Source organism: Periplaneta americana, chromosome 16 (genome assembly GCF_040183065.1).
Source record: "Periplaneta americana isolate PAMFEO1 chromosome 16, P.americana_PAMFEO1_priV1, whole genome shotgun sequence".
Classification (NCBI taxonomy): Eukaryota; Metazoa; Arthropoda; class Insecta; order Blattodea; family Blattidae; genus Periplaneta; species Periplaneta americana.
This window is the reverse complement of record NC_091132.1, coordinates 123,023,650-123,043,343: the sequence shown is the minus strand read 5'-3', so window position 1 is coordinate 123,043,343 and position 19,694 is coordinate 123,023,650. Positions and strand designations below refer to the sequence as shown.

The 19,694-nt window shown below is 34.2% G+C and overlaps 1 protein-coding gene across 2 annotated transcripts in view; it reads right to left on the bottom strand.

Moving 5' to 3' along the window:
* The window catches only part of nAChRalpha4 (nicotinic acetylcholine receptor alpha4), a 647,992-nt gene that overhangs the window by 18,415 nt on the left and 609,883 nt on the right, over positions 1-19,694 (bottom strand). For both annotated transcript variants that reach the window (XM_069812978.1, XM_069812979.1), the window contains exon 7: positions 4,878-5,024. In XM_069812978.1, the coding sequence (XP_069669079.1) occupies positions 4,878-5,024 (147 nt within the window). The remainder of the gene's footprint in view (positions 1-4,877; positions 5,025-19,694) is intronic.

Genomic DNA, 19,694 nt, shown 5'->3' with positions numbered 1-19,694 from the left:
CCTGTCTAGCACATGGCCTTCACAGGGTTTCTGAAACAATCCGGAAGGAATTTCCTCTTGTCAATTCGTTTATTTCTAACACAAAAAAATGTTTTTGTAAAGCCCCATCCAGGATTTCAATATTCAGAGAGAACTTTCCAGATATCCCACTCCCACCTCAGCCGGTGGTTACACGATGGGGAACCTGGATTCAGTCAGTGGTGTATTATTCTAAGTATTTTAAAGAAGTGTCACAGTTATTGATAAATTACCTGAAACTGATAGTGCAGCGTGTGTGAAAGCAGTGAAAGATTGTCTGAATGACTCACGAGTGAAAAACGATATTGCCTACATAACATCAAACTTTTCTTTCATACCTGCAAGCATTGAACAATTAGAACGTGAAAAACAATCTCTTTGTAGCCAAATAGCAATAGTAAAGGAAGCTCAAGTGAATATACATTCTGCTTTGGGCGAAACTGGGAAAAAAGTTAAAAATAAGTGGGACAACGTATTAAATAAGAATGTAGGATTTTCATTGTTGGAAAAAGTATCAAGAGTGATATCGGGGGAAAGTGTAAATGTTCCAGTAAGTATTGATGTTTCTATTGTACCGAATTTAAAATTTGCGCCTCTCACATCAGTTTCGGTTGAAAGAAGTTTTTCTGCTTTCAAAATGATTCTCTGTGACAAAAGGCAAAGGTTAACTGTGGAGAATTTAGAAAAAATTCTGGTGGTGTACTGTGCAGATAATTATAATAAAGTCTGAGCATGGAACTGAATTTCAATAACTTAAAATGAGTAATCTTGATATCAATAATCATTATTTCATTAGTTTCAATATATTAAATTTGTGCAGCTCTGTTTATAAATATAATATAGTATTCTTTCTTAATGTTTAAACATACTTTTTTGTGCGTATTTTAGTGTATAACTAAAAATTTCAGTGAAAGAAATAAGTATGATACCTTGATGTGCCTAAAATGCCTATTTTCATTAAAATAGAGCCTAATTTTACAAATTTTGAGCTTATTTTAGGCGCCTAAAACTGCAATTTTTAGTGCCTAAAAATCCGATGTCTATTAATCACAAAGAATAGATAATGAACTGAATTATTATTTTAATTTATTATATATAATTTAATTTATCATTCCACATTATAGTTTACGTAACACAGACACCAGACTCACTGTTGGCAGCCACGTCTCCAGCTCAGTGTGAAATCAGATTTCGAACCGACTGGTGTGATTGTGAATGTGATTATTTCCGAAGTGTCTAGTATATTCTTGATTTACTTTAAGGCCTTAACTCTGCCAGCTAAAATAATAATAATAATAATAATAATAATAATAATAATAATAATGATAATGATAATTTTAAAACTGTATCTTATCACAAAAATATTTTCATAATATTTAGGTACAATGGCCGCATATAAGTCGGGTAATGAAGGAGAATCATCTCGTGAGTTGCAGGGCTGTACGGTACATCATCCCTCCTGTACGAGGATGAAGACGATTTTGCATAGAATATAGAGCCCCAAAGTAATACATATTTTCCATAATTTAGTGTATATTTATAAAAAATTCTCCAATTCCTAAAATTGTACATATAATTTGTATTTCAAATTTGGAAGTATGTATGTATGTATGTATTTATTAACACTCAATTGGGTATACACCCGGTGGCAGTGCTATATAATATACAATAATTACAATTACATGAAATAAAAACGTAAATGAAATAAAATAAAATAAACGTAAATCTATAAATAATAGATGCAATAAACCTAGGACTATAAATAAAAACTATTCTATAATAACGTCTACGATAAGCAAAAGTAAATCTAACTTATAAGTACTTCTATTTCACCCAACTATTACCAATTTAGGTAATTACATATCACCTTAATTAATTACATACCAATTTAATTACATATAATCTTAATTAATTACATATCACCTTAATTTATTTACATATCAACTAAATTACATATCATCTTAATTAATTACATATCAACTTAATTGATTATATCAACTCAATTAATTACATGACACAACTTAAATAATTACACTGCATCTCCAATTAAATTTTCAGTCTAATCTTCGCAACCTTTCCTTAAATGTATTGATTTTGAGGACCACCCTGAAAAATTGCAGCAAGTAAGCAGTTCCAGTCTACTATTGTGCTGTTAACAAAGGAAAATTTTGCCACGTCCGTTCTTTGTTTTCTACATTTAAACTTCCTAATATGATCAGTCCTTCCTAAGTATGATGGTGTTGCTAATCTAGCATTGATATCGGTCCATGCTTTGTGTCCCATTTGTGCCTTGAACAATGCGGTGAGTCTGGTTTTTCGTCGCCTTGACGTGATGTGTTAAGAAAAATCTGGAGTTTTTTTTAACTACAATTTAGCGGTTTTTTAAGCTTGTGCAGCGGTAAATGGAATTCAGAGTTGGCAACACTGCATGCTCAAGCAGGCCATTGTTACATCTTACGATAACTAAAGCCATAATAAGAGTGATGTGGCGTTGTTATTATCATGTCGAATATGTAAGTATAGCACGCGCTTATTGAATTTTTAACCTGTTTAAATATTTATTTTTCCCGCTACTGGTACTTAATCTGTAGGCCTGGCTTATAATTTAGCTGCGAGGGAATATTCTTTCAGTGTTAAGGCAACGCTGTTATGGTTTCCGAACTTGGCGCAAAGTTTTCGCGTCAGTCAGGCAGCTCTGAGAACTGAGAAGTTGTCTTGTCTCGCCTCTTCACTTCACTTCAGGGGGTTTATGCACTACACTTGGCGCGCCGAGGTAGCGTGTCGTATCTGTGCTTCCACTTGATGGAATGTTTTCAAATTTTTCACGTCACTGGTTTGCACTTTAAGTTTACCATTCCAGAACCAGTATAACAAAATCGAACAAATATCATTTTGTCGCGTTAAAGAAGGATACTATCCATAGACATGACATTAACGTGGTGGAAGCGAGATATTCTGTGAGTCTATGGATCATTCTTTATATCCAAAAAAATCAAAACGTTTATCAATTTTGTTGCATAGTTAGTGGATCAGAGAGACGTGTCGACTTCCTGCGCTGGAGAAAGAAGTTCAAATCCCAGTGACACCCAGTGCAATTTCATCGTCGTCGTCGTCGTCGTCATCATTATAAGCAGAACGTGAAATCAAGGAACACTTTAAGAAATATAAGTCCGCGTAAAGACAGAAGTAAAGTAAAGCGAAACGGAAGCGTAAAATAACGCTGTTCATTCGTTTTGACGTTGGACTATTGTTATCATTAAGCGTAATATTCGCCAAATAGTTCGATCACAGTCTAGTATATACAGTCACGAAGCTCAATACGTAGTAAATATGCATCCATAGATAGTTGCTAACCACTAGATTCGCTAATATCGCCTCATTACAGACAATGCGAAATAGTACCGGCACAGTCTATTGTTCCTAGCAACCTCACAACTCAAGCTTCGTGACTGTATATACTAGAATGTGGATCGATCTCATTTTTCAGCTGTTGGTTTTTACCGCGAACACAATTAACTCGAAAATTAAGGCCATTCGGCCTTCCCTTTCACTTAGCCAGTATGATAGAAAATTACTACATTGCTATAAACAAACATAATATAATATAATATAATATAATATAATATAATATAATATAATATAATATAATATAATATAATATAATATAACATGATATAATATAATATAATATAATATAATATAATATAATATAATATAATATAATATAATATAATATAATATAATATAATATAATATAATACATACGTAATACACAATTAACATATTACACTAACAGTTCCTTTTATCTTCCGTACAAACCAATAAAATAATAATGTAATAATAATAATAATAATAATAATAATAATAATAATAATAATAATAATAATAATGATAATCAGACCAAAATATAATGAAATTATAGGTTATTAAGTGCTTAACATTGAGAACCAAACAATTATGGCGAGTCCTCGGCCTCACGAGGTCTGATTACTTGGTTGGGTTTTTCCGAGGTTTTCCCCAACCATAAGGAAAATGCCAGGTAATCTTTTGGCGAATCCTCGGGCCTCACCTCATGTCACTACATCTCGCCAAAATATTGTAAAAAATTGCCGGACTTTATCACAATTCAAAATTAAATTGGAAAATGTTGTCTTAGTTAATGTTTTTTAGGTATTGCTAGAAGTATTGATTTGTGTGTTTTTTTTTTTCATTTTCTTTTTTAATCTAGATTAAAATAGCAAGTTTCTTGTTTATGTTAGTTAATTAGTTAGGATATAATAATTAATTATAATACTCATTTAAAGTTTGTGTGACTGCAACCTGTGTATATTTTTGTGTGGCTTTACTTTGTTTATAGTGTTTTTTTCTCTCTCTTTATTTCTTGTGTAGCTTTACTTTGTATATAGTGTATTTTTTCTGTTTATTTGTATTATTGTATTTGTATTCCTGGTGTTGTGGAAGAGAACGCCTGATGGCCTTAACTACACCAGAATAAATAAATAAATAAATAAATAAATAAATAAATAAATAAATAAATAAATAAATAAATAAATAAAATTATAAAAAATTGTAGAAAATTGCAAAGTTGTAAAACTGTAAAAATTGTAAAATATTGTAAAAATTGTAAACATTTATAAAAATTGTAATTGTAATTTTGTAATATTTTGACTTGTTCCACATCTTAAAGCTTCATTACTAATGTAAGATCTATGGAATATAATAAATGAAATGAAATAACCAAAAAGGCTTATTCATACGTAAGTCCAGGCTCTACTAATACTGTATGTCTGAAACGCCTCAACCATTTCCCGTTTACTTTTTAAAAATTGTAAGGTAGACGATTAACTGTAATACATTACCTGTTGGTCTCGAATTGATACTGAGGGCGCCGCATAACCAGCAATCTTGGTAAGATGTGTATGAAAACTCTCTTCACCCAAGGCGCCATCTTGTGAGTCTGTGGCGACCGGAAATGTACGTTGAGCACCACAACCGTAACACATATGCTACAACACATCAGCATCCATAAGTATTTGATCTGCTATTACGGATGTTATTATTCACAGCAGTAAATTCAAATTCAAATTTATTCACAATTTACAATTGAAATGGTACATATAAATAGATACCCGAAATGAGCATATGCTCGTGCTCGGGTACAGTCCAGTAGAGTCTACATAAATTTTACAGATATCAAAAATAATGTTGATGATAGAAATAACAGTAACAATAATAATAATATCAATAATAATAATAATAATAATAATAATAATAATAATAATAATAACAATAACCGTGACGGAGATAATACAAAGATAGTAATACAAATTATAGTCGCGACGCTCTTATTCCCGGCGTGACTCCTTCTCTTTGCTTACGTCTTAGGAAGTGAAGGCTCTATAAAGTCTAGGTAGGTAGTATCGTTCGCCATTTTTGTTCTTTCGTTGCCGAGCTACCAGACGAGGAGTCTATTTGCCACACCGTTAAACATGATCATGTCGTAACTCCTATGATAATAAATCAAACGCACTGCAATTGAGCAAATAATTGAGCGGCAAATAACGTTTTCGTATGCTTTCTGCGAACGCCAACGAAAGAGCCAAAATGGCGGTTGATTATATTATTTATCGAGCCTTAGGAAATGTATAACGTCATCATCAGCGAATTACAAGACGCATAGGTCTACATTTAAATGTAGCCGACCTGCAACGTGATTGGCTGCCGGAAATAAGAGCGACGGGACTATAATTAATTAATAAATTAATTATTAATAATAATAAAACAAATTCTTAACAATAATAAAGTACATACTAAGACTGATAAAATAAAATATAAAACCACTTAGCGAGAGTTAACACAACTTAAATAAGCATATAATAACCAGAAAAAAAATAACGAAACTCGAAAATCAACAAAAAAGGTCGTTGTATCGCAGATGACAGCAACCGCCGTATTGACATTGTGTTATGCATTATTGGTAGGAGGGAGGAGCCGAAGGTCTACATCCTGACGTTCTCTTCGAATCTTTTCATAGAGCGTATTCCGAATCTCAGCGCTGAGCAATCTGATGGCATCACGGTGTTCCGAATTTCACCAATGGAGTATGGAGTATTGAATATGAACTGTCTATTACTAGTCTCTTATTAATATGATTCACAGTATAGGCCTATTTAAGCTATCTCGTTCTTCTAATTATTCAATTCAATGTCAGCGTGATATAAAAAGTACATAGAAATACAGCTCGATTAAAACAACGTGCATAAACGTAGAAATAAGTTTCTAGGCGCAATTTGAAAAGTAACATGGGCAAGTAACAGTCCGCTTAACGGTGATTCTGTGCCTCGGCAATAAAATCTTGCGACTTATACCTTACATTACAGATGTAATTTTATTGTATTACCTTACAATAAGTGCTGAAATTGTCGACTGATGGAAATATAGCAGGATTTCTTCATAATATAAATACGTATCATACGTGAATTAAGATGCCCTGTTATAATGTGTAGTGTATTGCCACACAAATTAAAATTAACTGCTGTGAATAGAAGTCAGCGGTATACATGGTTGCCAGATGTCCCGATTTGGCGGGACATGTCCCGATTTTAATATAAAAATTCCGAGTCCTGCTTCGATTCGAGGCGGGACGCAAAAAGTCTCTCCTTTAGAAAATTAACATCACTTGTATGATCTTATGGTTATCTAGTAACTATTTTCTTCTAGGCCTAAATAAATAAATTACATTGACTATTTCGTTTATATGACGTCATTCCATTTTCGACCAATGAAGGGTAATGAAATTTTGAATTCCAACCAATCACAGTCACACTTTGCGATAATTTTTGCAGCTAGATTTATCGCTATCAATTTATCGCATGGTCGTTCTTTTGTTTAGTCATTGTCGCCAACTGTTCCCCCGTAAATCGGTGATCATGAATACATTAAGATGCAACTACACGGTTAAACTTTTCTTTCAACTTTAAAGCAATGAATGCAAGATTCATATTTAATATTAATTAATATATTTACGCAGTGAAGACGTTCAAAACGGCGCACCATGTAGACATAAAATCTTCATGCACCTTAATTTAACGTACGTTTTAAACTTGATTCTTTCATATTCTTCCCAGATTGCACGCATACGCGATTGGAATATTGAACTGTGTAGATGTAGTCTTAGTTCCGTCACACACTACAGCGAGAATGCGTTTGTCGAGCTATAAAAATGCTTCCTGTAGCACGTAGTAACGGTTGAAATAAGGCATAGTTGACATTGGTCCCGCTCCCACATGTAATCTAACCTATAACTGTAGCCTATAAAATACATCTTCATCTTCCAATTCCATGTCCATTGTAGGCTATCTGAAAAAATTACATTCCTTCATTCACATTAGATAACTACGTTTTCAACAATTCTTCATTTAATTAATGTATTAATCAGGTTACTGTAATTATATTATAAAATTTTTAATTAAATCATGATTTCAGCAGGTAATGAAAATGTATTTATATTGTAATAAGAGAAAAGTGCAGTACATGTAATTAACATTGTTAAACCTGTATTTCGCTTTTCGCAATTGGCATTACTGAATAATAACATCGAATTTCTTTATTGCAGTAATCGATATTCATCTATTTCAACTTCACAATGTCTGAATAGGTTAAGTATTCGTAAATATACAATTATTAGCATTTTGTCATCGAATTTTAGGGATATATTATTTAAATTTTTATTTTATTCACGAAATAGTCCTAATAAATGTCACTCGAGGTCTGAGAGTTCCTAGATAAATCCACTCGCTTCGCTCGTGGATTTATCGGCATATCTCAGACCTCTCGTGACATTACTACAGAAAATTTTTGTTTTTTAACATTGGAAAAAAACGAATATTTTGGCAAGTGTAAGGTTTGTAGCAGCGAATTGAGTGGTGAAAATGATATTTCTAAACATTTAAAAAGAGACGTTCATCAGAAATGCGTGGCACAGAGAATGGAAAAAACTTTGTTGAAAATGCTAAACTCCAGTGATAAATATGTAGGGCCTATATAAAATCTGTAAATGTATACTGCATGTTAAATTATGAGTTTTGAGCAGTAGTATGCTAAGGCACAAAATAAAATGTGAATTTAGATATCAATAAATGTTATGTCATTGTAACCAATTAATAAACACTGAAAATTAAATATTTTGTCAGACGTGATCCATCTTTTGGAATTTGTGCTTTATTGTTAATAATAAACAGCTGGGGAAAACTATGAGACAGAACTACTATTAAACCATTAATTTAATAATTTTACAAAAACATATTATTGCCACAAGACCTTCAAAAGGACGCCAGAGAAATGTGATGTAACTTACAGCCAGATAAATATTGTTTTGACTTTTATTAAAATTGCAATTTTGAGATTCATACTAGTCACTAACTGCACATACGTAGAGGGATAATTTTTATTCTTTTTTTTTTTAAGACAAAAGTAAGTGCTGTATTATATGATGGATAAAAGATGCCCCTCTTTGGTACATCTAAAATCTGGTAACCCTGGCTGTATACTAACGCTGTAACCTCGATGTCTCGTCAGCCAGTTTTATTTTCCATACTGCGCAACATTATAAACCTTCCCACGCTCGATCAAGGGATAATGTGCATACTATTTCTTCAGCAGTCGCTTTTGATCTATAATAATTAGAGCTGCGACAAAATCTGTCTAGACAAGATATCAGCGTATGTATGGCTTGGGGTAGCAAGGCAAAGCAGGAGGAGGGGTTACTGCGGTGGGTGGACGGACGAGGTAGGTATACATTGTACAGTACCAGTATAGACATCTCTTTCGCAGTGAATGGTAGTGCATCGATACAGTAAATGAAGTGATGTACAGGATGAAAAAATCAGCTCGTATTATGACAGTGAACATGCTTATTGACGAATTTGGCAGTCAATATTTCTCCAAAATTGGCCAAAAGTTAGAAAAGGTAGACCTATTTTATAAATTATGTAAGATATTTTAGTACAGAAAAACATAAATGATTGGAATGACCTACCTGCAGCGGTCTTTGAGGGCTGGCCTTCCTTAAGGAGATTCAAGAATAACTTGAAAAGTTATGTATAAAGTGCAAATTAAAATTAAGGTGACATTTAACATTTATTTTTTTAAGGTGACCTGTTTTTATTTAGCCTGACGAGTTACTCCCTTGGTTTGAATTGTAAATTATTTAAAAATAGCATGTAAGATGGTCTTAGACTAGAAATTTTTAGCTTAAATGTAGTTCTGTTTATAAGTATGCATAAGGGTGTAATTATTTGTCTTATTTTAATTGTTGTATCAGTGAAGCGAGGTGAGTCAGTGAAGTTATGGTTTTACAGTGCAGTGAATAGTTCCGATCAGTGATAATTTATAGCATCAATGAAATGTGTTCTATAGTGTCAGTGAAATGCGTCGTAGTGCCACTACAGTGAGTGAGATGAGAGTAAAGTGAAAGACTATTGAAACTTATGTAGGGCCTATAATATGTAGGTTTTATTGTAAAATTAGGTTATTTTATGTTTAATTATTAATTTTAATTATTGTGTTAAATTGTATTGTGTATTCTTATTGTATTGTGTATATAATTGTATTGTGTATTGTATAATTGTATCTTGTATTTTAATTTTATTGTGTATTGTTTATATTGTGTATACCACTGCCACCGGGTGCTTGCCCACTTCCAGTGTAAATAAATACATACATAAACAGAATGTGAAGCCACAAAGCAAAGATGAAGAACCGTGTGCGTAACATTCAACTTCAATTACACCAGCCGAGTTTTTTCAAGACATGTCAAATGATGATACGTGCTGATATTCCATTATATAAATTAGAAAACCTACATTTCAAGCAATATATGAAAAAGTACATAAATCGAGAGTTGTCTTCTCGATCAACTCTTCGGTAGTATTATATTCCAAAATGTTATGAAGAAGTTGTATCGCACATAAGGCAAAGTGCAGGAGTACATAAACTGTGGATATCTACCAAATAAAGTACAGATGTTGCTGGGAAGTATATTGCTAAAGTAATAAACTTGTAGGCATACATTTACCAGACCGACCGGGCAAGAAGTTTTTGTCGACCTCCCAAGTTCTGCAAAAGGTGAATCATGCAACTATTATAAAACTATTTGAAGATTCGTTGCAGTTTTATGGCCAGAAGGAATAAAACATGAGAATATACTCCTATTCGTAATTGATGGCGCATTATATGTTAAAAGCAGGTAAGACACTTCGAATAAATATCCATGTCACGTGTTTGGCTTATGCATTACATCGTGTAGTTGAGGTAATTCGCTCGAGCTATAGCAATGTAGACAGTTTTATATCAAGTGTGAAATAATATTATTGAAGGTCCCAAGCAGGTTGGTAAAGTTCAAAGAAATTGCATCAGGAGTGCCTTTACCTCCGCAGTCCGTTGTAACACGATGAGGGAGTTGACTAAACGCTGCAGTTTATTACGCTGAACATTAAAAGAAGGTTGCAAAATCCATCAATGTACTTAATAGTGAAGAGAGTTACGCAATAAGGCTTGCAAAATCACAGAATTCTGACGAACTTGGACAACAAACGATTTTCATAACTTATCTAAAATCATTAAACATATACTTATTGGCTTTTAAGGAACCCGGAGGTTCATTGCCGCCATCACATAAGCCCGCCATTGGTCCCTATCCTGAGCAAGATTAATCCATTGTCTATCATTATATTCCACCTCCCTCAAATCCATTTTAATATTATCTTCCTATCTACATCTCGGCCTCCCCAAGGTCTTTTTCCCTCCGACCTCCCAACTAACACACTATACGCATTTCTGGATTCGCCCATACGTGCTACATGCCCTGCCCATTTCAAACGTCTGGATTTAATTTTCCTAGTTATGTCAAGTGAAGAATACAATGTGTGCAGTTCTGTGTTGTGTAACTTTCTCCATTCTCCTGTAACTTCATCGCTCTTAGCCCCAAATATTTTCCTAAGAACCTTATTCTCAAACACCCTTGACCTATGTTCCTCTCTCAAAGTAAGAGTCCAAGTTTCACGACCATAAAGAATAACCGGTAATATAACTGTTTTATAAATTCTAACTTTCAGATTTTTTGACAGCAGATTGGATGATAAAAGCTTCTCAACCGAATAATAACAGGTATTTCCCATATTTATTCTGTGTTTAATTTCCTCCCGAGTATCATTTATATTTGTTACTGTTGCTGCCATGTATTTGAATTTTTCGACCTCTTCAAAAGATAAATTTCCTATTTTTGTATTTCCATTTCGTACAATATTCTCGTCACGAGACATAATCATATACTTTGTCTTTTGGGGATTTACTTCCAAATCTATCTCTTTACTAGCTTCAAGTAGAATTTCCGTGTTTTCCCTAATCGTTTGTGGATTTTCTCCTAACATATTCACGTCATCCGCATAGACAAGCAGCTGCTGTAACCCGTTCAATTCCAAACCCTCTCTGTTATCCTGGACTTTCCTAACGGCATACCCTAGAGCAAAGTTAAAAAGTAAAGGTGATAGATGGTGATAGTGCATCTCCTTGCTTCAGCCTACAGTGAATTGGAAACGCATCTGACAGAAATTTACCTATACGGACTTTGATGTAAGTTTCACTTAGACACATTTTAATTAATCGTACTAGTTTCTTGGGAATACCAAATTCAATAAGAATATATAATACTTCTCTCTTAACCGAGTCATATAACTTTTTGAAATCTATGAATAACTGATGCACTGTACCCTTGTACTCCCATTTTTTCTCCACTATCTGTCGAATACAAAATATCTGATCAATAGTTGATCTATTACACCTAAAACCACACTGATGATCCCCGAATCGACAAATATGCAAATGCCTGATGCCCTCAGGCTTATAGAAGACTTGTCTACGAAAATCAGTAGAGCAGTTCCAGGGTGCAGCATAAATTGAAAACCATTGTTGAAAATAATCCTGGATATTCTGCATTGTGTAGTATTCGAAATATTTTAAAATGTTGCAAAAAAAAATGAATATCTTCGTCTACCCGTGATGCCCAATATTATCTTTTTGCGCCTACTACTTCAAGTGATATGGAGAGAAGTTTTTCAGTATATAAAAATTACTTAAAAACAGAAGACGAAGCTTCAATTTCGATATACTTCATAAATACATGGTTATACACTGCAATACATTTGCATTTTATTTGTCTCATGCATGTAATGTAATCAATACATATTGTGTTACATAGAATCGTCCGCTAATAGAATATTATTTCAACCGTACTTACAATTGTTCGAACTAGATTTGTAGTTCGTTCAATTACTATGATGTCCAATATAATATGCTAGTTGTGTATCTGAATTGAGTATCATTGTTTACGTGACGTACCACAGCGTCGTTGCTTGCTTTTAAATTGCATGGTCGAAGTGCATGCAACTTGATGCCAAACTAGAATTTGTCGCAGCTCTGATAATAACTAAAGCTGTGACTTGTAGGCACTAAACATGAAAATAGGTAGGTAAAAATTCAGTAAAAATGTTTGAAATAGGGATTTATATGGGAGTACAGATTGAAGACGAACTCAAATGGAAATGGGGATGCCACGTAGCTAGGATGCGTGACACCCAGTGACCATGTGGAACCCCAGGATAGGGAAGTGGAGTGCAGGAAGACAGAGAACCAAATAGGCGGATACATTCAAAAGAGAGCGGGGAAGCAGTGGATTAGGCGCACAAGAAGCAGATCAACGTGAAAAAACTGTCGAAAGAAACATCAATCGGTGAAAAGTGAAATGTGTTCTGAAGTGCCAGCAGCAACGCGAATGAATATGTGAATAGAGAAATGATGCAAAGTGCGCGGCAGAATCAGTGAATAGTGACCGTAAACCAGTGAAAGTGCTTCATACCCAACACGAGACACGATGGACAAGAGAACAAGGCTAGCTCACCTAAAGAGTGAATCAGAGCTACCCTGCCTACGTGCAGGAGACCTTACACTCAAGGTTTGTTATAGGCTAAATTCTAAATTCTAAATGGGCACTAAAAATACACAATAGGCCATTAATAGGCATTTATTATAATTCAATTATTATTTTCAAATTAATCTTTCTTATGCCCTTTGCAATGCGTAATGCTACTGTCGTCGAGAAAATAATGCACAACAATATATTTTTCTAAATTCTCCATTGCAAAGGATGTTCTTCTATCACTAAGAATGTTCTTAAAATGTAATGTAGAATATGCTATTTAATTCTCACAAGACGTTAGTGGAACATATTGAAACAAGTAATCTGATATGGCTTCAATCTCTCCAATTCCTGCACCTATCCACGTAGTACAGCCGCTATTGTCATTTTTGTCATTACTGTATCCCAGTCATGTCAATTGATGCCCGTAGGAGTAAGCGCGCGCTTTAGAGCTCAGGAGAGGCTGAGCGCTTTACAGCGGAAAGGAAAGAGACAGACGAAAGAGGTAGTACAGGGACATCATTTTATTTTTACTTCAATTTTTATTGTACCTGAGTTTTTGAATGTAATTCACTCCCACCCCTTCTACTAATGAAATTTCAACTGTTTTCCAGACAATCAAGGCCGCTTATAGTAAACAGCACTGAGTTACTGAGTATAGTACATTCCAGAAATATGTTCGCGTTTTCCAGTGACGAAAGAACTTTTAATATTGAATCATATTTTCGCACAGGTACTGTCCGTTTGCCTACGTCACATCCCGATTTCCCCCACCTGCTTCTGCACGACCCTCTGTAAAAGCAGGGCTGTCTTAGTTCTTTTCTGAAAACATTAATTTCTGTTAGGAATTGGACGTTTACGTAATATTATACAACTGTTTAAAATAACTTAAATAAAAGGGCCTCGTTAAGTAATTAACTGTCACGTGATTTCACTTCTTTCTACGATCCTGCGGCATAATCACTTGGACGGAGAGTAGATAGCATGTCCGAGTAATTTTATCTATGCGGGTCGGGCAGAAATGAAGATTGAATTTAGATTACATAAGGTACTCTTTTATAGAGTAGGTACAGAATTATTCCAAAATGAGTTACTAGTACGAAGGACGAAACTGGTAATTGGAATTAGATGCAATAGTCTATAGTGCGATAATATGCACAAAAGAACTGAAGCCTGTAGGCTATCGAAATGAATGGCTACCATCTTCAAAAATGTGTTTAAATATCCATTTTATGATTATTTTTCAATTGAACTTCATTATTCTCTATATTGTACGCTAATGTGCTGTAGACAGTATAATATACACTACATAATGAACACGTTCGCATGGATAGCTCAGTTCGTGAGCAAAAACACTCATTCTTAATGCAGTACTGCATTTTGATTCAATAAAAATCCTTATGAAAATTATCGAACTCAAAATCGCGATATTTCCTAGTTTACGTAAATGGATGAAGTACTTTTCTTCCCTCCTATACCTAGTAGAGTGATGTGTTTGTGTTTTACGCCAGTATCATCGAAGGGTGTAGCGAACGGGTTTTCCGGTTCTCTAAAGGTATAGCCAGGTTAATATTAAAAATGTTAGTAAAAATAAAATGATGTCAGTGTATATGCCGCTTGGTCGAGCTATATTCAGGGATGGCCAGCAGAGATTCAATAGATAGAGGGAAGAGAATTTATTAAAACTGTATCCATGTTAATTTTTAGATTTGTCTGAGAAGTATAAATGCATTATAAGAATGTAAGTTTCAATTTTAATGCTCAATTTTCACAAGTTTGATTTTTTTATTAAAAAGAAATATTTTCTCAACTTTTCGTATAGGAAAGTGAAAGTTTCAGATATAGGCCTATTTATTTAGTAGCCTTACGGAATGTTTTCGTAAATCTAATATATCGTAAATACGTCCTATTACTGACGATGATGTATTGAAAATTTTGAAAATAGTCGCATGGAAATTGTTTGTAAGAAAATGAATTAACAAAGCAACTACTGTTACATCATAAGCAAAAGATACGTGCCCATGTGTTGTAAAGATGTAAGCTCTATAGCTTCAGCACATTTCGAGAAAATAATTTAATATTCTGGTGATAGGAAGTTGCTCACCAATATCACCGTAAAAGCATAATGCGATAAGAGTTTGTTGTGGAATATTAGTTACACTTAAAACATATACAGCACTTAGGTAACTTTGCTTTGTACTGTAATATTGTTTCGATAGTTTATTTATTACTTTTATAAGGCTAAAGGTACCATCAATATCAATTCTAACTTATCATGTCATACTCAATCTCTTTTTTTTTGGGGGGGGGGATATCACTTTTTTTATGAATGATGTAGCCTATTTCATCCATTTAGTACACTATAGTTGTACGACTATGGAATTTTTGTGAATATTCCTTCTTAACTCTTGATTATGTTATTAACATTTAAAACACAACTGCAATATTAAGAAATTGGTGTTAGTACTTTTGTTTTACAGACAATATAGATAATATCAAACAGAAAGAAGCCATACAAAAATAACGACATAAAATTTCACGTTCCGTTTGAAGTTTGTGCACCACTGTTTTCTTAATCGAACAGTCTGCTTGTTCATATACACAACCCTTCCTCTTTCCATACTTAGCGCTTAATGCCCGCGCACGACGTCAATGTCAGAAAAATGCGCTTGCTTTGACATCAGTGCTGTATCCCGTCCAGGATTTTGTCTTAATATCTTTTCAACATTTTCCATAAGAGCAGCTCCAATCTTTCGCGATGTTACATTTACTTGGATTAATATAGATACTAAATAGATATCTATTAAATTTTACTTGTATTCAAGATTTATTGCTTATATTTGTTCTGTACAAGGCAAAAAGGATGAATAGAGTTGCCGGAACATTCAGCGTCATATGTCATTGTTGCATGAAGCTTAGAAGGCAGACCGGACCTAGCCGTAAACACAGAACAAAGCGAATACAGTGTTATTCTATGAGTATACGAGTGTATAGTATACGTTCACGTACAGGAGGAAAAGACACAATGTTATCAGAGAGTTTATTTTCCTAAACTTCGAGATCAGCCTGAAACTTGTCACATGTACGAGTACTGCAAATTTCACGGCTTGGATAACCGAATGATATGTTAAATCTGGTGTTGAAAATCTTTGTTTAGTATTCATGGGACATATTTTCATACACTTTTTTAATGTTGAGATTGTTGGAAAGATATATTCGATCACTTTTTGACTGACCGTAATGGCTTTTCCTTCCCTTGAATGATTTAATATGGTTGAGCACACTTTCGAAGACATCATCAGGTTTTTGTTGTGATGATTATGATGTTTTCCTCGTTGTTCTTTAGGTGGCATACCTGTAGACTTGAGAGAGTTCTATAGTACCTGAGCGCGCTTGTAAGAGATCCCATGCAAGGAAATGAATGTTTTCAAACACACTGGTATTTCTTCCATGTCGTTAGATTTTAACTTCCTTATCCTATAAGAATACATCCTTTAATGTAATTTAGTTGCTGAAGAAGGAATATTTCAGAAGGTCCCTTATAAGAGGAAGTAAGCCTATAATTTCAACAGAATACGAGCAAATGCTGGGTAACTTTCGGTGCTGGACCCCGGACTCATTTCACTGTCATTATCACCTTCATCTCATTCAGACGCTAAATAATCTGAGATGTTTGTACAGCGTAGTAAAATAACCTACTAAAATTTCAACAGCTAATGAACTTTTGTTTTTATATGTGAATTAATTTTTTATGACTGTACCTAGTGCCTCTTATTACATTATGCATTAATTGTATCAAAGCACCTAGAGCATATTAATATTTTATCTTAAGAATTTATGCTCATTAAAGGTTTGATTTAAATAGCTATTAGGCTATGTTATAATAATTATTTGGTTTTCTTCTTCAACCCGATCATTCACCAACCTTTGTTAAATATTTAACATGTCGTTAAGGCAGTTTAACAGTAAACTTAACGGAAGAGATGTTTCATCAACTGTTGTTACTGCTAACATCATGTTAAACCCACTGTTAAATTAACATAGCATACTCCCGCAGTTAAATCCTTAACGTCCTGTTACAGCGTGAATCATGGCTGCCAGGGAACATAAATATGTTACAAGCCGCATTATTATATCGAGATATATTTGCAGTGAAAACAATTAGCTGCAATCACTACTTCAGCATTTAATATTAGCACTGCATCCGCAGTAAAGAGAAGATGTGTGCTTATTAACGTAAGCATTTCTGTGATTACACTGGTCGACAAGGTTTTCTTCACAAGAAATCTGATTAGTGATTCTAGTGCAGTTTTTCATACTGAATTCAGATATGTAGTCAGAATTTTTCCATCAGGCACAGTTTTTTTAGTGACAGCTACTTTTTAAAATCGGATTTTAGCGTTTTCTTTGACCTGTCATAGGAACCGTTACCTCATATGTAGCGATTTTATCCAAGCTGTATTTAAGGAAATGGCTTGTAATATTATGTTGAAGCACCATAAAACAATCCTGTGCAGGTTCATTCATGTTTGGACATGCTCAGACCTGTTCATCTGGCATTGTGATGTGTCAGTATCGAGCTGGCCGTGAGTTTGTTCAGTAGTGAAATATTTGCTTCCTTTCTTTTCGGAAGTGTATTGTGTATGTCGTGTTTTAGTGCTTAGTGTTGTTCATCATGCCAAGAAAGTGTGTAAATCATGTAGACAGTTTCTGCTATATTTGTGGTGAGCTGACCTTCAAGTCTCAGAGGCGACATTTGACCCCACTTGTAAAGAAGTGTTATCAACTTTACTTTGGCTGTCAGGCTGGTGATTTTAATAAGAGCTGGGCCCCAAATACATGCTGTGTTTCATGTGTTAGATTGCTGACTGGATGGAAAAAGGGTACACATCATATGCCATTTGCAATTCCTATGATTTGGAGGGAACCGAAGGATCATTTAAATGATTGTTATTTCTGTTTGACAAATATTACAGGAATCACATCTAAAACAAAACATACAGTTAACTATCCTAATTTGAAATCTGCAATAAGACCTGTCTTTCACAATGAACAGTTCCCTGTAGGTACCAGTATATGCCGATACGACCTTAGGTAATAACTCTGATTCTGACCTAACTGAAACTGAAAATGCTTCAGATGAAAATAAAAAGGATCCTACATTTGAAGCCAATACCTGTTCATCAGAACCATACTTTCCCAATCAGAAAAACCTTAATGACCTGATTCGGGATTTAAATCTGTCTAAACAGCAAGCTGAAGGTTTAGCTTCCAGACTCAAAGGGTGGAATCTACTCCAAAAAGACGTAAGAATATGTAGTTATCGTGGCCGCCATAGAGATTTCAAGGACTGCTTCTCTGAAGAAAATGGTATTGTGTTCTGTAATGATATTTGTTCAGTTATGGAAACTCTTGGGCTTCAACACTGGCCAGATGAGTGGCGACTATTCATAGATTCGTCTAAAGTTAGTTTGAAGGCTGTGCTGCTACATATTGGCAATGAACTTCCATCAATACCTGTAGCGCATGCCGCTGATATGAAAGAGACATATCAAAATATGAAAGTAATTCTAGAGAAAATACAATATGGAAAATATGAATGGTATATCTGTGGTGATTTAAAGGTCATTGCTTTATTGCTTGGTTTGCAACTTGGGATCACCAAATTTTGCTGTTTTTTGTGCCTCTGGGACAGCAGAGATAGGAAGTCTCACTATGTTACAAAATCATGGCCTAAACGTGAATCTCATATCCCTGGCCAGAAAAATGTGTCATATGTCCCTTTAGTGAATCCTGAAAAAATATTGTTACCTCCATTGCATATTAAGTTAGGAGTAATGAAAAATTTTGTCGAAGCTATGGATAAACAGTCTGATGGATTCTTGTACTTGCAATCGAAATTCCCCAAAGTCAGTGATGCTAAACTGAAAGAAGGAATTTTTATAGGACCACAAATCCGGTCATTAATGGGTGATGATCATTTCGAAGGACTGTTAAATCCACTGGAGAAAGCAGCCTGGCAGTCTTTCAAAAGTTTATGTTTCAATTTTCTTGGAAACCATAAAGCAGAAAACTATCGTGACATAGTGACTGATCTTCTGCATTCTTACAAAGCTATGGGATGCAACATGTCTTTAAAAATTCACTTCTTGGACTCTCACTTGGACTTCTTCCCCGAAAATCTTGGAGCTGTCAGCGATGAGCACGGTGAGCGTTTTCATCAGCAAATTTCTACTATGGAAAAGAGGTGCCAAGGCAAGTGGAGTTCCAATATGCTGGCTGACTACTGTTGGACCAAGAAGAGAGACGTTCCAGATGCAAAATATGCCCGAAAATCACTATCTACCACTTGCTAGGTAAGTCAGAATGAGTCGTTATAATGTTGAGTTAGATAGCTAGTTACAGATTTTTTTAGAATATTATAAAAATTCAAATGAGTATCACAAAAAACTCCTGCCCGATGGGGAAAGACTGAAATTATATTTGAATTCAGCACGAAATATTCTTCTAGAAAATGTTATTTTACTTCTTGTGAAAGAAAAAAAAAGTTCATTTTTGTCGACTAGTGTTATTATTCCGTATTAATACACAGATATAATTGAATATTTTCAAAACGATGATTTAACAGTTCACATGTAATTATGTTAGGTAGCCTATATAAGATATGAAAATAATGTTAACGCTTACCATTGTAGTATTCAGA